Here is a 16743-nt window from a genome sequence, read left to right as displayed (position 1 = left end):
TCTACCTTATCTGTCTGGAATCACAGTGGGTTTGGAAGCTGTTCCAACATAGAGCAGGAAGGGAGTGGTGTGCATCCCCAAACAGGGTGCCAGCTTTTTTCAAAACACTGATAAACAATTTATATCTAAAACTGGTATCATCGAGGTAGCAGCCATTCCTATTTTCTAGGAAATATGGTCATCTTTGCTGATGTCTATGGACATCAGTGAATAATTATTAAGAATTTTTAATTATAATACCACATATGCATTACTTTACAAAATTATTTTCATATTTTGTCATAACATACAAATTTCCTTGTATGTTATGGTATAGAACGCAAATCTGACATAGCACAAAAGCATCAGTTTAATTCCTGATTAAACTGAGTTAAAAATAACATTTGTTTAGGGCTTTGGTGCCCTGTTTTTCGGTTGGAGAATGTAAGCACAGAATGAGGATGTAACGCTACAACTCCTGACTGGGTGTGTCGGTACGTGCCTCAGGTTATGAAACACGACATCTTAAATTTGGCCTATTTAAACTGTTGCTTCAATATGTTGAGGGATCTTTTCCTCAACTCCCACCTGTATTTACAGCACACAATCTGTTTCTACAACCAACTACATTCTGAAAACGTACTTTTATGTATCATTTGTGTTAAGTTTTATAGTGTGTTAACTCTGTCAAATCACATAGATGCTTTTACAAACATTTCCAGTGTCTAATATCTACATTTAGTCCTGAAAATGAAATGACAAAAGGTGGTAGTGGACACAAAACAAGGTGTGTCCTTGTTTTGTTTCGGTTGTGGTCACAACGACCTCATCGTGGATTTGCTTACGCCTGCTGCTGTCTGCACCATCTGTCTCACCTGTCCACAAGCAGCTCCTCCCTGTTTGTTATCCGACTCCATCTTTCCATCACTATAGGCAGCTATAAAGGACTCCAGCACAAAAACACTTCTGGGAAGCGTCCCTTCATAGAAGAGCATCTAACTAGGCAAACAAGCCCTGTTATTAAATAAGGAAATCCTGCAAGTGAGCGCTCAGAAAGGGTGAAGATGACCTCCACAGCAGATCGACTGGCCCACCAGCAGCAGAGGGCGGAGGGCATCGGCACCAACCAGAAGGCAGTGAAGTTTTGCGATCAGGATTATGAGGCCTTGCGGCAGCAGTGTCTGAGCAGGGGACGCCTGTTTGAGGATGACAGCTTTGGTGCCACGAGCAAGTCACTAGGCTACAACGAGCTGGGGCCGTACTCATCCAAGACGAGAGGCATTGTTTGGAAGAGGCCAACGGTAAGGAGCAACTTAAAATAATAAGTCTATTGCACAAATATAATGGATTTTTTCAAATTTTTCTATTTGTCATATAGGAGCTGTGTTCAAACCCAAAGTTCATTGACGATGGCGCCACAAGGACGGATATTTGTCAGGGAGCATTAGGTGAGTTTTGTACTTCCATTTTTAATGCGTTAACAATCCGTCTGTAATAATACCTCCCCCAACTGCTGCCATTAAATTTGCATTTAAGAAACCAGTGCTGATCCATTTCCAGTGTGTGGTAACACACAATGAGTTTTCTTTTCCCTTTAACCCTTTAACTCTCAAGGCTTCAGAAACCTTCATGTGATGCTCTATGAGGTATATTTCACCAGAGACATTTCAGCACTTTCAGCACTTCTGACAATTATACATTTAGTCTCATATCTTGAAGCTCAGTGGTGTAAGTTTTATTCACAGGCACGTGAAGTTAGATGTGCTTTCATTATTTGATAACAAATAAATATTAAAATGTCTCTCTTATTTGCATACATCCTATGCTGATGTACTTAAACTTGCTAAGACTGATTCTTAGTTGTTTTTTTTTGGTGAAGATCAGTTTAAAAATGGTAGTTTTGACCTGATTATATTTATTTAATTTCTTTCAGCTGTGCACAGATTTAAGCTTAAAACAGTCTGGTTAGTTCAAAAATATAGAAATTGCTTCTTCTTTCAAACCCCCCCATCAAGAGATTTTGGGGATGTTCTTTTTGCAGATTTTTTTGTTAAAAAAATGCAACATGTCTTAATTTTGCGTCATTTCTTAACTCTGAAAATAACCTGACAGATCCAAACAGATCTTTATCAATGAACAAAAAGTGTAGTTGGATTTTACTTTTAAAATTTTGTTTTGGGTTACATTAATACCAGAAATAAACAATTTTAGTTTAATTAGTAGAGGAGATGACAGTACACCTGGATCTACTAAATCACCCATACATGATTCAGCCAAATGTGCACAAAGCTGCTGCTGTTTTGTAATTTTTGAGAATTAAGGTTTATTAAAAGTATAATTTAAAGTCATATAGAATTGTTTTTATTCCAACTTTTACCTCTTTTTTAGCTGAATGACGCTGAAGAGCAATGACCTTGTATTACATTATAATTTTTTGGTGCAAATTTCATTGTTCATCCAAGGCAAAATTATGGCTCAAATGTTAGTTCATCTGTATAAATGGTGTATATTAGTTTTAAGGCAGTTATATATTTACTTTAATCTGAAAATAGTATTACAGTGTGCAACAAAAATAGTAGCTCCTGAATTAAAGGAATGTTAGTTCACAAAAAACACTTAATTGAAATATTAACATTTTTCATGTTTTCAAAATGTAAATAAATGCGCAGCTGATAACAAGTGTCTATTTCAATCTCTATGTGCATTTCAGTTCACAGTTATTTGCCCTTATGTTGCAGGGGATTGCTGGCTTCTGGCTGCCATTGCTTCTCTTACTCTGGACCAGCGGATCCTAGAACGGGTGGTGCCCACTGGGCAGAGCTTCACTGAGGATTATGCTGGGATATTTCACTTTCAGGTCAGGAAAACGTAATACTAACATTTACCCAACAGGGTATTTTTGATACATAATTTAAAATAATAATAATTAATAATTCAGAAAATTCACCTGCTGAGGGTCTGTTTTGCCCCCTCTAAAGGTTTATATTGAAATATTTCAAGGATTCCACAACTATTCTTCTCATTATTTTTTAATGAGATCAGATTTATATTTTTGTGTGTGTTTTTATTGTTTATTTCAGTTTTGGCAGTATGGTGAGTGGGTGGATGTGGTAATAGATGATCGTTTACCCACCAGAGACGGGAAGCTTCTGTTTGTTCACTCAGCAGAGGGCTCAGAGTTCTGGAGCGCTCTCCTGGAGAAAGCTTACGCAAAGTATAAATCACTCACAGGTGTACGTTTGTTTATTTTAGCGGAGTGTAAAACTGAGGAGCTAAATTTGATCCTCTCTTGCAGGGTGAACGGCTGCTACGAAGCTTTGTCTGGAGGAAACACCATCGAGGGCTTTGAGGATTTTACGGGAGGGATTGCTGAGATTTATACCTTAAGCAAAGCTCCACCGAAGCTCTTCCAAATAATTCGGAAAGCCCTGAGTCTGGGTTCACTCCTGGGCTGCTCTATTGATGCAAGTCTCATTTTCATATTTAACTGCACTTCAGTTTGGAAAACGGACAAAAACACAGTCATGAAGACACCTGATTAAAGTGTTTATCTCTGATGGGTTTTTTTAGATTACCAGCGCCTATGAGTCAGAAGCAGTAACCACTTTGAAGCTTGTGAAAGGACATGCATACTCTGTTACTGGTGCTGAAGAGGTAATTATTTTAGCTTCTTGTTTTGCTTCATGCCCAAACATACTGCACACTCTTGTTCTTCCAGGTCAGCCACCAAGGCAGGGAAGTTCAACTGGTCCGTATCAGAAACCCATGGGGAGAAGTGGAATGGACAGGTCCTTGGAGTGATGGGTAAATAAAAAAGAAGGAATACACAGAACTGGTTCTTTTTTCATGTTAGTCTGGTATGAAAAAGTGTTTGCACCCTTTCTGATTTCGTATAATCTTTTGAATGTTTGTCACACTTCAGGGTTTCAGAACATCAAACCAATTTAAGTATTAGTTAAAGACAGCACAAGCTAAGACAAAATGCAAGTTTAAAATGAAGTTTTTATTATTAAGGGAGAAAAAAAGCCAATCAACACTTCGTTCACACAGGACCATGTAGGTTTGGATTTTTTTCTGCATTAATGATAAAAACGCTATTTTGAAAACTGGGTTTTATGTTTATTTGTGTTGCCTTTGAATAATATTTAAATCACATGTTCTGAAACATGCAAAATATATCAAATTAGGAAGGGGGCAAACACTTTTTCACACCATTTTGCTTTTAAATTGTTCTTTAAATAAAAATAAGCAAAACATTCACTGCTTGTTGACACTGTTATTTTTGTAAAATAGATCCTGTGAGTGGAAGTACGTCAGTGAGGCTGACAAATCAAAGTTGAACCACGTGGCAGAAGATGGAGAGTTCTGGTATGTTTATGAACTGCATTTTGTGGGTTATGTGATAGATGACACCACATATACGTTTATATATGGTCTTGTAGACTCTACAAATTAAAGCTTCAGGATAATAGTTGTGTTCTTAAATATTTTATCAGTCAAGTTACAGCAGTTTTGCCTGCAATTGGCTTAAGGGGTTTAAATATCTTTGCAACACGCTGTGAACAATGGAACTCTTGATTTCAGGATGTCCTACTCAGACTTCATCAAGCACTTCTCCAAGCTGGAGATCTGCAACTTGACCCCAGATACGCTGGAAAGCGATGATGTTGGCCACTGGAACAGCTACCAGTTCGAAGGGATGTGGAGGGTGGGATCCACCGCTGGAGGCTGCAGAAACCATGCAGGTTGGACAGAAACCTGGAAAAATGTCTGCATTTCAGAGCTCAAAGCTCTGTGTTACTTCCCTCTGAAAGACATTTCTCCTCCTCAATCTGTTCCAGCCACGTTCTCCTCCAACCCTCAGTTCATTGTGCGTCTGGAGGATGTGGATGATGACCCTCTTGATGGGGAGGACGGATGCACCTTCCTAGTGGGGTTGATGCAAAAGGACGGACGGCAGAAGAGGAGGCTTAATTGCGAACTGGAGACCATCGGTTTCGCCATTTATAAGGTCTCATAAAGTCATTTGACACCCGATTTAAAAACATTAAACTTTATCAAAGTGATTTTTCTAAAACATTTGTCATTTTGTTTTGCAGGTTCCAGATCAGGTTTGTGTTTGCTTAGTTTTTCAACTTTCTCTCCTTCATTTCAGTCTCAAAATTGTATATAAAAAACTACTAAAGAAAAATAAAAAATTCTCTTCTAAGTACAAAGGCTGCAGCAACATTCGCCTTGGCCCAGACGTGTTGCTGCGTCAGAGAGCCGTGGCGATGAGCAGCACCTTCATCAACACCCGTGAAGTGTGCGAACGCTTCAGACTTCCCCCTGGAGAATATGCCATCATTCCCTCAACCTTTCACCCTCATAAGAATGGCAAATTTGTTCTCAGGGTGTTCTCAGAGAAAGAGGCCAATACCAGGTATCTGTGATACTTTTGCATGTGTTGCTGTTTTTCCAGTTGATCGATAACAGGAATAATCCTAGATTTATATTTCAGTCGACTGGACAAGAAGATCGATGCTAAAATCAAAGAGGTAACTTGTAGCTTCTTTTATCTTCAACAAAGGGTTTGCTGAGCTTTCAAATGCTGGTGTTTTCATTTGTTTTCATCACTCTTTCATAGGAGAAGGTGTCTGAAAGGGACATTGATCCGCACGTCAAGAAAATCTTTAAGGAAATTGCTGGCAATGTAGGTCCAGAAGCAGACATGTTCCCTTTAAATTAGGGTTTCAATAATTTTTTTTCAAACTCCATTATGGGAAACTAATTAGTCATAATTTGCCCTTTTGTTGTTGAACAGGACGTGGAGGTAACTGCCTTTGAGTTAGTTGAAATTCTGAACAACATTTTCTCTCACCGTAAGTATGCTGAGAAGTTAAGTATAAAGTGTCTCGCATGTGTTACAGAATTTCTGCTGAAAGTGTGTAAAAACTTTAAAGTGAATTATTTTTTCACTGCAGTGAAATAACTGCACACTGAAAATCTTGCAACATACTCGGTCTCATCTGAATAAACATCATTGTCCAAGCTAAAGTCCTTTTAAGCTGCAGATATTTGTGTTTCTGATAGGACCTAACCAATGACACAGCATCTCATGGTTGGCATGAAAACATTTCAACCACACGATTCCACCCTTTATGGCACTTCTCTGAAAGTGATCTTTGGAGATGTTTCCAGGAAATATAAATATTTGTTTTTATGCAGCTTTATGCCAGAGGCTAGAAATAGAATAAATGCACTGATTAAGATTTGTTTTTTTGACATTTGTCAATGTGTGGTAATGCAGCTGTGATAAAAGATTAATTCATTTTAAAGTTTGATATACATCTATAACAGTGGTGACAATTATTGATTCTTTTAGGGATTTGTGAACTGTAGTGAGCAACTCATTGGTGTCTTTCTTCTCCAGGCTCTGACATCAAGACAGACGGATTCAGCCTTGAGACGGCGCGTCTCATAGTCAGTCTGCTGGATGTATCCTCAATTAAAGATGGCACTCAAAGCAGTAATTCTGTAACAATTTAAAACTCTTGATGTTAACATGAACTGATAGACCTTTAAAGTCTTAACATTGTCAGAAAGATGAAAGTGCCAAGTTGGGGCTGAAGGAATTCCATGTTCTCTGGAACAAACTTCAAAAATACCTGGTATGACATGGTCTTCTCCGCTCAAAAGGCATTTATAATATTTTTTTACAGTTTTACCCAGGGTTCAAGCTTGCTGTTCAAAACATTGATTTCCTTGTTTGAAACTGAGAAATATGTAATACTGTGTAAGAAGGGTGAGTATGAACATATCAAAACATTGCCAGAGGTTGATAATATTGTGTTTGAATTGCTGAACATGGGTATCAGTGCATAACACAACCATCACCTAAGTCAGTGGCAGTAACAGCAAAGTTTCCATTTGAGTTAATGAAGTGAAAACGTATAATGATTTATCCAGTAAGAAAAATGTAGTCCTAATAGACAGGCACTCTACGCAGGCATTTAAAAGCTCACTGTCGTGAGCCAAGTCTGTTAGCCACCACTGTGAAAAGAAATTCTTGTGAACAGCTATAATCTACACTCTTACCTGTTTATGTATGGCATATTTCTTCAAGGTGGTGCCATTACATACACAATATCATCATCTATATGGCAGAGCTTTTGTTTCAGAAAAAGGTTATTACAAATTACTTAGTGTTTTGTGACTCAGTGATACAGCAAATAGACCACAGGCAATTTCCTACCTGCTTCCTGTCAAGTTGATAATAAATTAAGGTCTTTAAATAAATAAGTAAATAAACTGTTTATTTGATTTGAAACCATAGAATGTAAATTGTAATTTATTGTGATTTTTGCATTTTCTAGCTTTCCAATGTGTTTTTAAATGCCCTACAAATAAATGTCAACCACGCTGTAAAACCTGGCCTTGTGACCAAGCTGTTAATGTGTCGATGTAGGAAATCTTCAAGAGCCACGACACAGACAACTCAGGTACGATGAGCTCCTTCGAAATGAGAGCCGCTGCTTCTAAAGCAGGTAACAGACATGTTAACAAATGTTCACTGTAAAAGCTTGAGATAAAACAACAACAACAAAAGCTGAAATAAACTGCTGAATGATTATTTCTAAGATTTTGTCTTCTCACTGAACTGCTTGCAGGCCTATTTCTCCAACATAGCTTTGCAAACATATGGTTGTGCTTCTTTTTCTGTGTTGTTTCTGATGAAGCACTGCAGGAACAAATAGCAAACTGTTCACATGGAACTTCTGACTCAGATGTTTGTGTGTGTGTGTATTTGCAAGAGACATGCGATGGCAGTTACAGCAGAACTGGAAAAGCCAGTTCAGCAGCTCCCGCCCAGCACTTAGATTTTGTTTCATGCATGTAAACTTTGGCGCAACAATAAAAGGTGCTGGTGCCTGATCCCTTTCGATAACCATACTTGACCAGCAGGTTGAGGACTCGCACCCATTATCTGTAAGAGTGAGCCATATCAGCTACACGATAACACACAGCTCATCTTTCTTTTTGCAGGATTCCATGTGAACAGCGCTGTGCTGCAGGCCATCGTCAATCGCTATGCGGATGCTCAGTTTGCCATCGACTTTGACAGCTTTGTGAGCTGTCTCATTAAACTGGAAATGCTGTTCAGTGAGTGACACCAGAGCAAATAAGGAAATTTCTCAGCAATTTTTTTGCAATTGAGCCGACAGAGAGCATAGTGGTGTTTACATTAGTAATTTATCTGTTTGTCCGCCTCTCCCGCAGAAATGTTTAAGTCCCTGGAGAGAGGAGACTCGGGGAAGATTGAGCTGAACATACAACAAGTGGGAGATATAATAAAATGTCTTTACGTGATGACTATTTAAGAGATTTTTGAGTTTGTTATTTTTCTGTTTCCTCTTGCAGTGGATGTGCCTGGCAATCTATTAGGAAAAGCACAAGAAATATTCAAGTACAAGGAAGAGAAGAAAAAGAAGAATTTGAAAAGAAAGTGAATTTAACTAATCCATTTTTTCCCACTAAATAAAGAAAAAATAAAAATGACTCTTGATGTCTGATTTTGAACAATATTATTTTCTGTCTCTACTCATGTCTGAAGTGAGAATTATGGTGACTGAACTGGCTGCAAACATGCGAACTAGAAAGCGCATAGATCGGAAATTTTAACACGATATGCCACAATGATTCCACACCCCTTACTGTCTGGCGTGAACAGTAAGGGGTGTGGAAACATTTGATCGCCACATATCGCACAAAGCCTGTTTAACTGAACACACAGTAACATACAAGGAAGAGGCAGCCAGCCACAGGCAACCGAAAACTGTTCAAAACCCATTCAAGATGTCAGGCATTGCAGCCAAACTTCAGCATTTCAGAGAGAAATCCAAGGGAATTGGAAGCAATTCTCACGCACTGAAATACCTGAACCAAAACTTTGAGGAGCTGAGGAGAAGCTGTCTGGAGAGAGGACAGCTGTTTCAGGATGACTGCTTCGAAGCTCTGCCTTCATCCTTAGGCTTCAATGAGCTCGGACCAAACTCCTACAAAGTGCGGGGAGTCACCTGGACAAGACCCACTGTGAGTCTTATTTAATGGAGGTTTATGGGAAGCTACTGTAGACATGATAGAAATTGCTTAGAGCATAAATCGAAGATGAAAGAAGACTTTTATGCTTTTAATAGTGATTTTTGCAGGTAGGGAATGATTATTCTGGAATAATCTGGTTGTTAGAAGCAAAAATGTTTTTCATTAAAACCTATTTTAATCATTTTAGGTCCCTCTTTCAACCGACCAGAAAGGGTTTAAACATTTCATGCTTAATGCTTGTTTCAAAGGGGAAGACATTTTGTGATGCGATACCTCCAACCTCCAACCTCCAGATTTTATGTAAATAACAAGGTTTCAGAAAACATTGTTTCCATTAACCTCAGGGTTTTGAGACAGTGAAAATTGGTCTCTGTTGGAGCAGTCATTTCCTGACAGCCTCAGGGATAAAATAATCTGGGTTTACCTTAAATGGCAGCGTGTATAGCCTTTAACAGAGCTCCACTTCAAAAATTTCTGAACTGTCACTTTTAAAACACGTTAAAAGGGTCGGATAGGAAGGGTAAACAAGGATGAACCACAGTATGACTTGTCTTATTGATTCTGTTTTTACAGGAGTTGTGCCGAAATCCAAAATTCATCTCTGAAGATGCTACAAGGACTGATATTTGTCAGGGAGCACTTGGTGAGAAGCCCAAACACACACACACACACACACACACAAAAGAACATGACCTACACATGGCAATTCTCTTTGAAAGTAATCACATTCAAAAGTTATTCACTAGAAAATTTAACTATCAAAATTTTACATGCAACATATTTCTAAAATCAGCTCCTCAGATGTGTTTGCATGTTTATCTAGCTTTTCAACAAAAACACATTCACCCTGACACAGACTGTCCATGAACAGTGATGCTGCTTAACCTGACATCACAACTTGATAGTCTCCTTGTTCTATTCTGTGTGCAGGTAAAACACCTAAAGAAAAGTTTCTTTTACATATTTGTATACTGACATCAGCTATCGATGATCACAGCATCTCCATCTTGTTTCTGTGCCTTCACTCAGTCTACCAGAAATTTTCAACAAACTGATGTTACTGAAAGATGAGGCTGAGATTTTACTTTTTTTGTGCCTCCAATCACCACAGAAAGCATCTGAAAACATGTGGATGGTTGATTAGCTTTTAGCAGTGCAGTTATTCTTCTTAATTTAATTTGATTAACTCATTTCATAACATGTATTTGTGTCGTGTCCTATTAGTAATTTGAACAAATTAAATGCACAGTTTCACATTACAGTTTATCTCAATTAAAAGAACATAAGGCCCACCAGCACAGATCTGTTTGATGGAAATGATTTTTGGAAATATGTCGCAGTGAATTATTCTGTGTGTTTCATTAAGCCTTCACTGGTGATTTTCTTTCCCAGGTGACTGCTGGCTCCTGGCAGCTATTGCCTCCCTTACTCTCAACAAGCAGGTTTTGTCCCGTGTTGTGCCCCATGACCAAAGCTTTACTGAAAACTATGCTGGAATTTTCCACTTCCAGGTACAACACTGCCTCAGTTAGAGTCTTGATGGGGTTTAAGAGACAAAAAGTTAGATTTGACCGGTGGGATCATCTCTTCTTGCTCTCAGTTCTGGCAGTTTGGTGACTGGATAGATGTGGTTGTTGATGATCGCTTGCCCACCAGAGATGGGGAACTCCTGTTTGTTCACTCAGCGGAGGGCTCTGAGTTTTGGAGCGCCTTGCTGGAGAAAGCCTACGCTAAGTATGGATTAAACTGAATATTTAACTGCTGGATCTTTTTGTAGGTCTAGTCCTTATCTAAGCTATTTTGCTTTTAGAGTAAATGGATGTTATGAAGCTCTCTCTGGAGGCAGCACCATTGAGGGCTTTGAGGACTTCACTGGGGGCATCGCAGAGCGACATGAACTGGCGAGACCAGATCCACGTCTCTTCAAAATAATCCAAAAGGCCTTGAAGAGAGGCTCTCTTTTGGGATGCTCCATTGATGTTCGTCTGTGTTCTTTTATCAGTACTATGTTTGCAATCTTTGAGGTATTTTTTTCACATGAACTTTTTTTGTTTTGCAGATCACTAGTGCAGCTGATTCTGAGGCGATCACGCATCACAAGCTGGTGAAGGGGCACGCTTACTCTGTCACAGGAGCCGACCAGGTGGGACTCCAGGAGTTATTTGGTCAAAACATATCCTCCTACTGGAAGCAGAGTTGTTTGATTTTCTGATCTGCATTAGGTGGAGTATCAAGGAGACATGGTGCAGCTGATCAGGATCAGAAACCCCTGGGGTCAAGTGGAGTGGACAGGAGCATGGAGTGACAAGTACGAGTCTGCATGTTGTCTGTGAAGTTTGCTAATTGGAGTATTCTGGTCTGCATAAATATCCGGGGTGCAAGGATGATGTAGCTTCACAACTTTACTGATCTTCTGAATCTTGCATGAGGAGAATAAATGTTCATATTTGATTTTTTCTCCACAGTCTGTAGAATAACACAAAAACCTTTTATCAAAGAATGTAATTTTTGAAAAATTGGAATGTTTGTGTTAAGCAAATTTATTTTCAGAATTCCAATTTGCGCAATTTTGTGGCAAATACAAACACAGCTAATGACATTTGCTGTTGAGCCTACTTCGTGTTGTCAGACAGGTTCCATTAAAGCAATGTCTCTATTCTATTCTACAAGCTGAGGAGTTGTCAGGTCTGAATGCGGCTAGTGAAATTGACCCAAGAAAATCAAATTAATCACAGTTGATTCACATTTTAACAAAAGAACGCATTATATATTCATATCTAGTGCTTTCCGCTTCAATTTTCCCTTTATCTAACATTAAAAGAGGACTGTACACCGCTTTTGAAGGATAACTAGAATAGAAGATAAACATGCAACAAATTTAGAATTGACCACAAGCTTAAAACAGATAGTATTCTGCAAGATGATGCTGCAATCCAATGGAAGAACATGTAGGGTGAAGACAAACACTCCCTATGTGAAATCTCTATATACAACCCAAACACAAATTGTCAACATTTTTTGTTAAATTTCTTAAACTGCTTCTTCTAAATCTCTTCTTTTCTCCTGTTCTTCCCAAGCTGCCCAGATATGACACATGCTTGTGTCATGGTTACAACACACATAGACAAACACACCCATTGGAAAGGCTGGAAAATCTTGAACAGCCATTTCAATGTGGTTTGTTGTTGCTATGTAGGTGTGGAGCCATCCCCACCACTTAGCTCAAGTGTCACTCTTTATGTTTCTTTCTTCCAGCTCTTATGAATGGAGATCTGTGAGCAGTGAGGATCGGGAGCGACTGACCAACCGATCTGAGGATGGAGAATTCTGGTAACTCTACAAAATTTTGTATATATTTTTTTCTTTTCATGGAGGAAACCATTTTCACTTTTCTTTTCTGTGTTTTCACCTTTGCTTGCACAGGATGTCCTTTTCTGACTTCCTTCGTGAGTATTCCCGGCTTGAGATCTGCAACCTTACCCCTGACACTCTGACAGATGATGAATGCCAGAAATGGGCAGAGACAGAGTTTGAGGAGACATGGAGGAGAGGTGTGTCAGCTGGCGGCTGCAGGAACTATCCAGGTAGGCCCAGTTTAACAGCTTCACATTGATTGGTACCTCTTGTAACAGAGTGTGTGCTAATTACTCCGACTACTGCCACTGAATAAATTTAATTAAATATGTAATTAAATTAAAATGTTGGATTTTTTTAGAGCAATATTATACCTCTACAATATATATTTTCTTTAATTACAAGTAAAGAATAAAATATACATTTATTCTGAGATATTTTGCTCATCTTTCCCAGTAGAACAAATAAGTATGGAAATGCTGTGTTTGTTTTATACCAAAATGTCAAACATGCCCATAAGTTGTTCCACGAACACTTGCTCCCCTTTTTAGACACCTTCTGGACAAATCCTCAGTTTGTGATAAAGCTGGACGATGTGGACGACGACCCCGATGATGGTGAGGAGGAGGGATGCACGGTCATCGTGGGCCTGATGCAGAAAAACAAGCGCCGTAGGAGGGAAATGGGAGAAGACATGGAGACTATTGGATTCGCAATTTATGATGTGATGGGATAAAATAAAAATGAAATCAATGTTTGAGAATGTGTAGAATTTTAACCTTGGATTTTCTTTCTCTTTGTTTATAGCTTCCCGAGGAGGTACATCATCCAGAGAGGCTACTGGGTGCACTGGGATATTTAAAATTCTAAAATACTTTTATGTCTGAAAGGATGTAAACAATCAAAGTGTGTTCAGGGCTGGGTTTTTTTTTTCTTTTAGATATCTTGATTAAAGGACCAAAACAGACAAATATGTGAAAAAAGTAAAACAGCACAAAGTTGTCAAAAACATTCCATCTGATGATTAGAAAAACAAGAGAAATGTTATGTAACAACAGTAAAATTACTGGAGAACTAACAAGCCAGGACCCATGTACAAATTACCTGTTGTGACAAAAACATTAGTTTGAAAGATTAAAATTCATAGAATTCATATAGACATAAATACCGGTCCAATTCAGACCAATTCATGCTGACAGCCACAGCAGCATGTAAACATGTAACTTCCAGAAAATGCTGCGCTATTTTAGCGGATCATGTGGGCTTACTTACAAAAGTACACTATCCTGTTCTTTTTGCAGTACTCTGGCAAGACACAGGTGCACCTGAAGAAAAATTTCTTTCTGTACAACCGTTCAGCAGCACGCTCTGAGACCTTCATCAACCTGAGGGAGCTGTGTAACCGCTTCTGTCTTCCCCCTGGAGAGTATCTCATTGTTCCCTCCACCTTTGAGCCCAACAAAAACGGGGACTTCTATGTGCGGGTGTTCTCTGAGAAACAAGCAAATGTCCAGTATGCTGCAAGTGCTACCAACATATACAGTCATTCGTGCTATAATTTAATTTCTGCAATATTGATCTAATCTTTTGCTCTTTTCAGAGAGATTGATGATCCGGTAGAAAGCCATGTGGAGCAGGTATTGTTTTCAATTTGCATTTGTGGTGTGATGTTCATTTAATTTTGACAGCAAAAGAAAATTTGCCTTCATTATACTTAGATTGATATCGATGAAGATGACATCAGTGACAGATTCAAGAGGCTTTTTGGACAGCTTGCAGGAGAAGTGAGCACGCTAAACAGTTTTTTACAGACTCATACTCCCAAATATTTGCTTTCCAAATTAAAATAATAGTGTTTGTCTCATCGCTCAGGATTTGGAAATTTCTGCATTCGAGCTGCAAAGAATCCTCAACAGAGTGGTGACGAGAAGTAAGAGATTCCTGCTTTCTTAATCGTCTAGATTTGACAGTAAGGAGCTTTAGATTCAGGCACAATTTCACATTTTCTTTATGCATTTTTTCAGGAGACGACATCAAAACCAGTGGGTTTGGTCTTGCAACTTGTCGCAATATGATAAACCTGCTGGACGTATCCTTTCTAAACAAAATCTCTGAAATGACAATTTTCCACAAATTCACAAGTTTATCAGAGGACGCTTGGGAAAATTGTGAATTTGTCTTTAAAATAATGAAAGCATAAGCAGAACTGGCCTCTATAACAAGAAAACAACCCAAAAAAATACCAGTGAATTCACAAAATACTGAGAATTGAAGAGTGGGAGATCATAGAGAAGTTTTAATCTTGTGATCTTGGTAAAATATTCCTTAACAATTATGTAAAAGAAAGATGGAACTGGTAAGTTGGGCCTGGTAGAGTTTAAGATCCTGTGGACAAAGATTGAGAAATTTCTGGTTTGTTATTTATTTTTACCTTCACAACATATCTACAATAGTAGTAAGCTGCTGATATCAGACGATAACTTCTTGCTTTTCCACTCAGGATCTGTTCAGATCAAGAGATGTAGATCAGAGTGGGTGCATGAGCTCCTCTGAGATGCGGGTGGCCGTCGAGGAGGCGGGTGAGAAACATGTTTATCAAGTTATATTTCTACTTGTGAAATTTAAGTAAGAGAAAATCAGTTGTGTGATTGGTCTGTCTCTACAGGTTTCTCTCTGAACAACGCTCTCCATCAGATCATTGTGGCTCGCTACAGTGAAGCGAACCTCACCATTGACTTTGACAACTTTGTGGGCTGCCTGATTCGCCTGGAGACACTTTTCAGTGAGTTTTGTTCCCCTTATGGAGGTTTTGTTTCACTTCCTGACTGGAAGCTAACATAAAAGTTATGATCGTTACTTCACATCTCTACAGACACTTTTGATGGCCTGGACAAAGATGGTTCTGGAACCATCGAGCTGAATTTCATGGAGGTAAGAGCCAGGATGTGCGTTCAATAAAAAGAAATGGCTGGCTCGATGGAAAAGCTGGAAGACTAACTTGCTACTGCTTTCATCCACAGTGGCTGAATGTGACGATGTAACAGAGCTGCAAGCAAAAGAAGAACCAAGATGCTTTGTAGATTTGCATTAACAAAATTGCCTAGAGTCATCAACACCGAATTTTTGTTTGTTTTTCGTTAACTGCAGGGAGAGGTTTGCTTATGAGTTAGTCACTTGGGATTAGTTTTGAGGGAACAATTATTGTTAATGCTTACCAACACATTAAAAAAAGGACAATCAGCAAATATCATGTACTTCTTTGGAAGCAGAGGGATCTGCCTGGGCTGAAAAATACGGCACTTTCACTTTTTTCTCTTCTTTTCTGAGTTTTCATGACATAACATAAATATGGTTTGACATGTCATAAAACATAATGTAGTTACTGGCTTTCATGTCAACAGTTGGATGAGAAAAATCTATATTTTCCTCTGGTGAGTGTGGTAAATATGAAGACTGTGTGTATAGTGCATCAGCTCAGCTCTCTTACGGACCAAGGTTTCCTGTGTTTATATTATTCAAAATCTGAACTATAATTGGCTGGTGTTTTTCTGTGCAATACATTTTAGAAATAACCCAAATAAAATAATTTGTCAGCTTTAAACATTGAGTTTTTGTAGCCTAAGTAAAGAAAATATTATTATGCTGGTTTTAGTGCACAAAAAAGATGCCATGCCGATAGAGAGTTCAAATACTTTGAATTTGGGCTCTGAGAAGACCTAATAAATCTAAATCCAATTTATTTATATAGCACATTTAAAAACAACTAGTTCATCCAGAGTGCTGTACAGAAAACTCTCAATATCTCAAATTGAAATAGAAAAGAGTTGCACTTCTTAAACAGAATTAAAAACAGGAAGCAAATGTGCCTTCTTAACATTCAAAGGCAATGTATTCGAAAGTTTGGGAGCCAGAACAGAAAAAGAGATGCTATGTTTTTAAAAAATAGACCTGAAAGGGAGTGCCATAACTGATTTGCAAAGGATACCCCATAAAATAATGGAGTTAATGGAAACCCCAAAGCCTCCTCTGCTAATGAAGCAACAGAATCACTGGAGTCAGATGATTCTTCAGAACCGTTTCACCACAGACTGCTACAGGAGATCCCTGCTGCTCACACCATTAACCACATTTAAATTACTCATTGAAGAAACTTGTGTAATGAGAATTATTGCAATATCTTTTTTCTCCACTAGGATGACATCGGTGTCATTGAATTTAATTAAATGTACATGTCATTACAGCGGCCTCACTAAGTCTTAAATATGTGGCAGTCCTATTTCATTTTGAGGTTTGGAGTGGGTGAGAAACATCCTTGTACCAGTGAATGAG

At 38.5% G+C, this 16743-nt stretch overlaps 2 protein-coding genes across 4 annotated transcripts; both read left to right on the top strand.

Annotated features, from left to right (window-relative positions):
- Positions 1–887: 887 nt before the first annotated feature.
- Positions 888–8517, top strand: capn8 (calpain 8). 2 transcript variants are annotated; one of them, XM_055029444.1, is made up of 21 exons: positions 889–1280; positions 1358–1427; positions 2718–2836; positions 3060–3193; positions 3275–3443; positions 3550–3633; positions 3698–3783; positions 4273–4347; positions 4564–4724; positions 4821–4990; positions 5079–5090; positions 5190–5401; positions 5480–5516; positions 5606–5671; positions 5783–5840; positions 6392–6456; positions 6561–6629; positions 7427–7505; positions 8005–8121; positions 8239–8297; positions 8380–8517. In XM_055029444.1, the coding sequence occupies exons 1-21, from the start codon at positions 1044–1046 to the stop codon at positions 8401–8403; spliced, it is 2103 nt and encodes a 700-aa protein (XP_054885419.1). In that variant the 5' UTR covers positions 889–1043; the 3' UTR covers positions 8404–8517. The 2 variants fall into 2 exon arrangements, with proteins under 2 accessions (XP_054885418.1, XP_054885419.1); XM_055029443.1 differs by lacking the exon at positions 8380–8517 and having other exon boundaries at positions 888–1280; positions 8239–8370.
- Positions 8518–8710: 193 nt separating this feature from the next.
- LOC129359661 (calpain-2 catalytic subunit-like) lies at positions 8711–16015 on the top strand. Of its 2 annotated transcripts, XM_055029445.1 has the most exons (21): positions 8711–9051; positions 9634–9703; positions 10453–10571; positions 10661–10794; positions 10871–11039; positions 11120–11203; positions 11283–11368; positions 12316–12390; positions 12484–12644; positions 12966–13138; positions 13222–13233; positions 13716–13927; positions 14015–14051; positions 14133–14198; positions 14287–14344; positions 14439–14503; positions 14758–14826; positions 14915–14993; positions 15080–15196; positions 15287–15345; positions 15435–16015. In XM_055029445.1, the coding sequence occupies exons 1-21, from the start codon at positions 8815–8817 to the stop codon at positions 15453–15455; spliced, it is 2103 nt and encodes a 700-aa protein (XP_054885420.1). In that variant the 5' UTR covers positions 8711–8814; the 3' UTR covers positions 15456–16015. The 2 variants fall into 2 exon arrangements, 1 of the variants encoding a protein (XP_054885420.1); XR_008605934.1 differs by lacking the exons at positions 15080–15196; positions 15287–15345; positions 15435–16015 and having other exon boundaries at positions 14268–14344; positions 14915–14992.
- The last annotated feature ends 728 nt before the right edge of the window (positions 16016–16743 follow it).

This window comes from Poeciliopsis prolifica, unplaced genomic scaffold (assembly GCF_027474105.1).
Source record: "Poeciliopsis prolifica strain line A6 unplaced genomic scaffold, Auburn_PproV2 SCAFFOLD005, whole genome shotgun sequence".
Lineage (NCBI taxonomy): Eukaryota > Metazoa > Chordata > Actinopteri > Cyprinodontiformes > Poeciliidae > Poeciliopsis > Poeciliopsis prolifica.
Note: the sequence above shows the minus strand (reverse complement) of the source record. Positions and strands in the feature narration are given on the sequence as shown.

Excerpts from the sequence above, each read along its gene's own strand:
- capn8 (XM_055029443.1), top strand. The coding sequence starts at position 1,044 with ATGACCTCCACAGCAGATCGACTGGCCCACCAGCAGCAGAGGGCGGAG. Across the intron at positions 7,506-8,004 it reads AGCCGCTGCTTCTAAAGCAG|GATTCCATGTGAACAGCGCT; the intron begins GTAACAGACATG and ends TTCTTTTTGCAG. Across the intron at positions 8,122-8,238 it reads TAAACTGGAAATGCTGTTCA|AAATGTTTAAGTCCCTGGAG; the intron begins GTGAGTGACACC and ends CCTCTCCCGCAG.
- LOC129359661 (XM_055029445.1), top strand. The coding sequence starts at position 8,815 with ATGTCAGGCATTGCAGCCAAACTTCAGCATTTCAGAGAGAAATCCAAG. Across the intron at positions 10,572-10,660 it reads CTGGAATTTTCCACTTCCAG|TTCTGGCAGTTTGGTGACTG; the intron begins GTACAACACTGC and ends TCTTGCTCTCAG. Across the intron at positions 12,391-12,483 it reads TCTGAGGATGGAGAATTCTG|GATGTCCTTTTCTGACTTCC; the intron begins GTAACTCTACAA and ends TTGCTTGCACAG.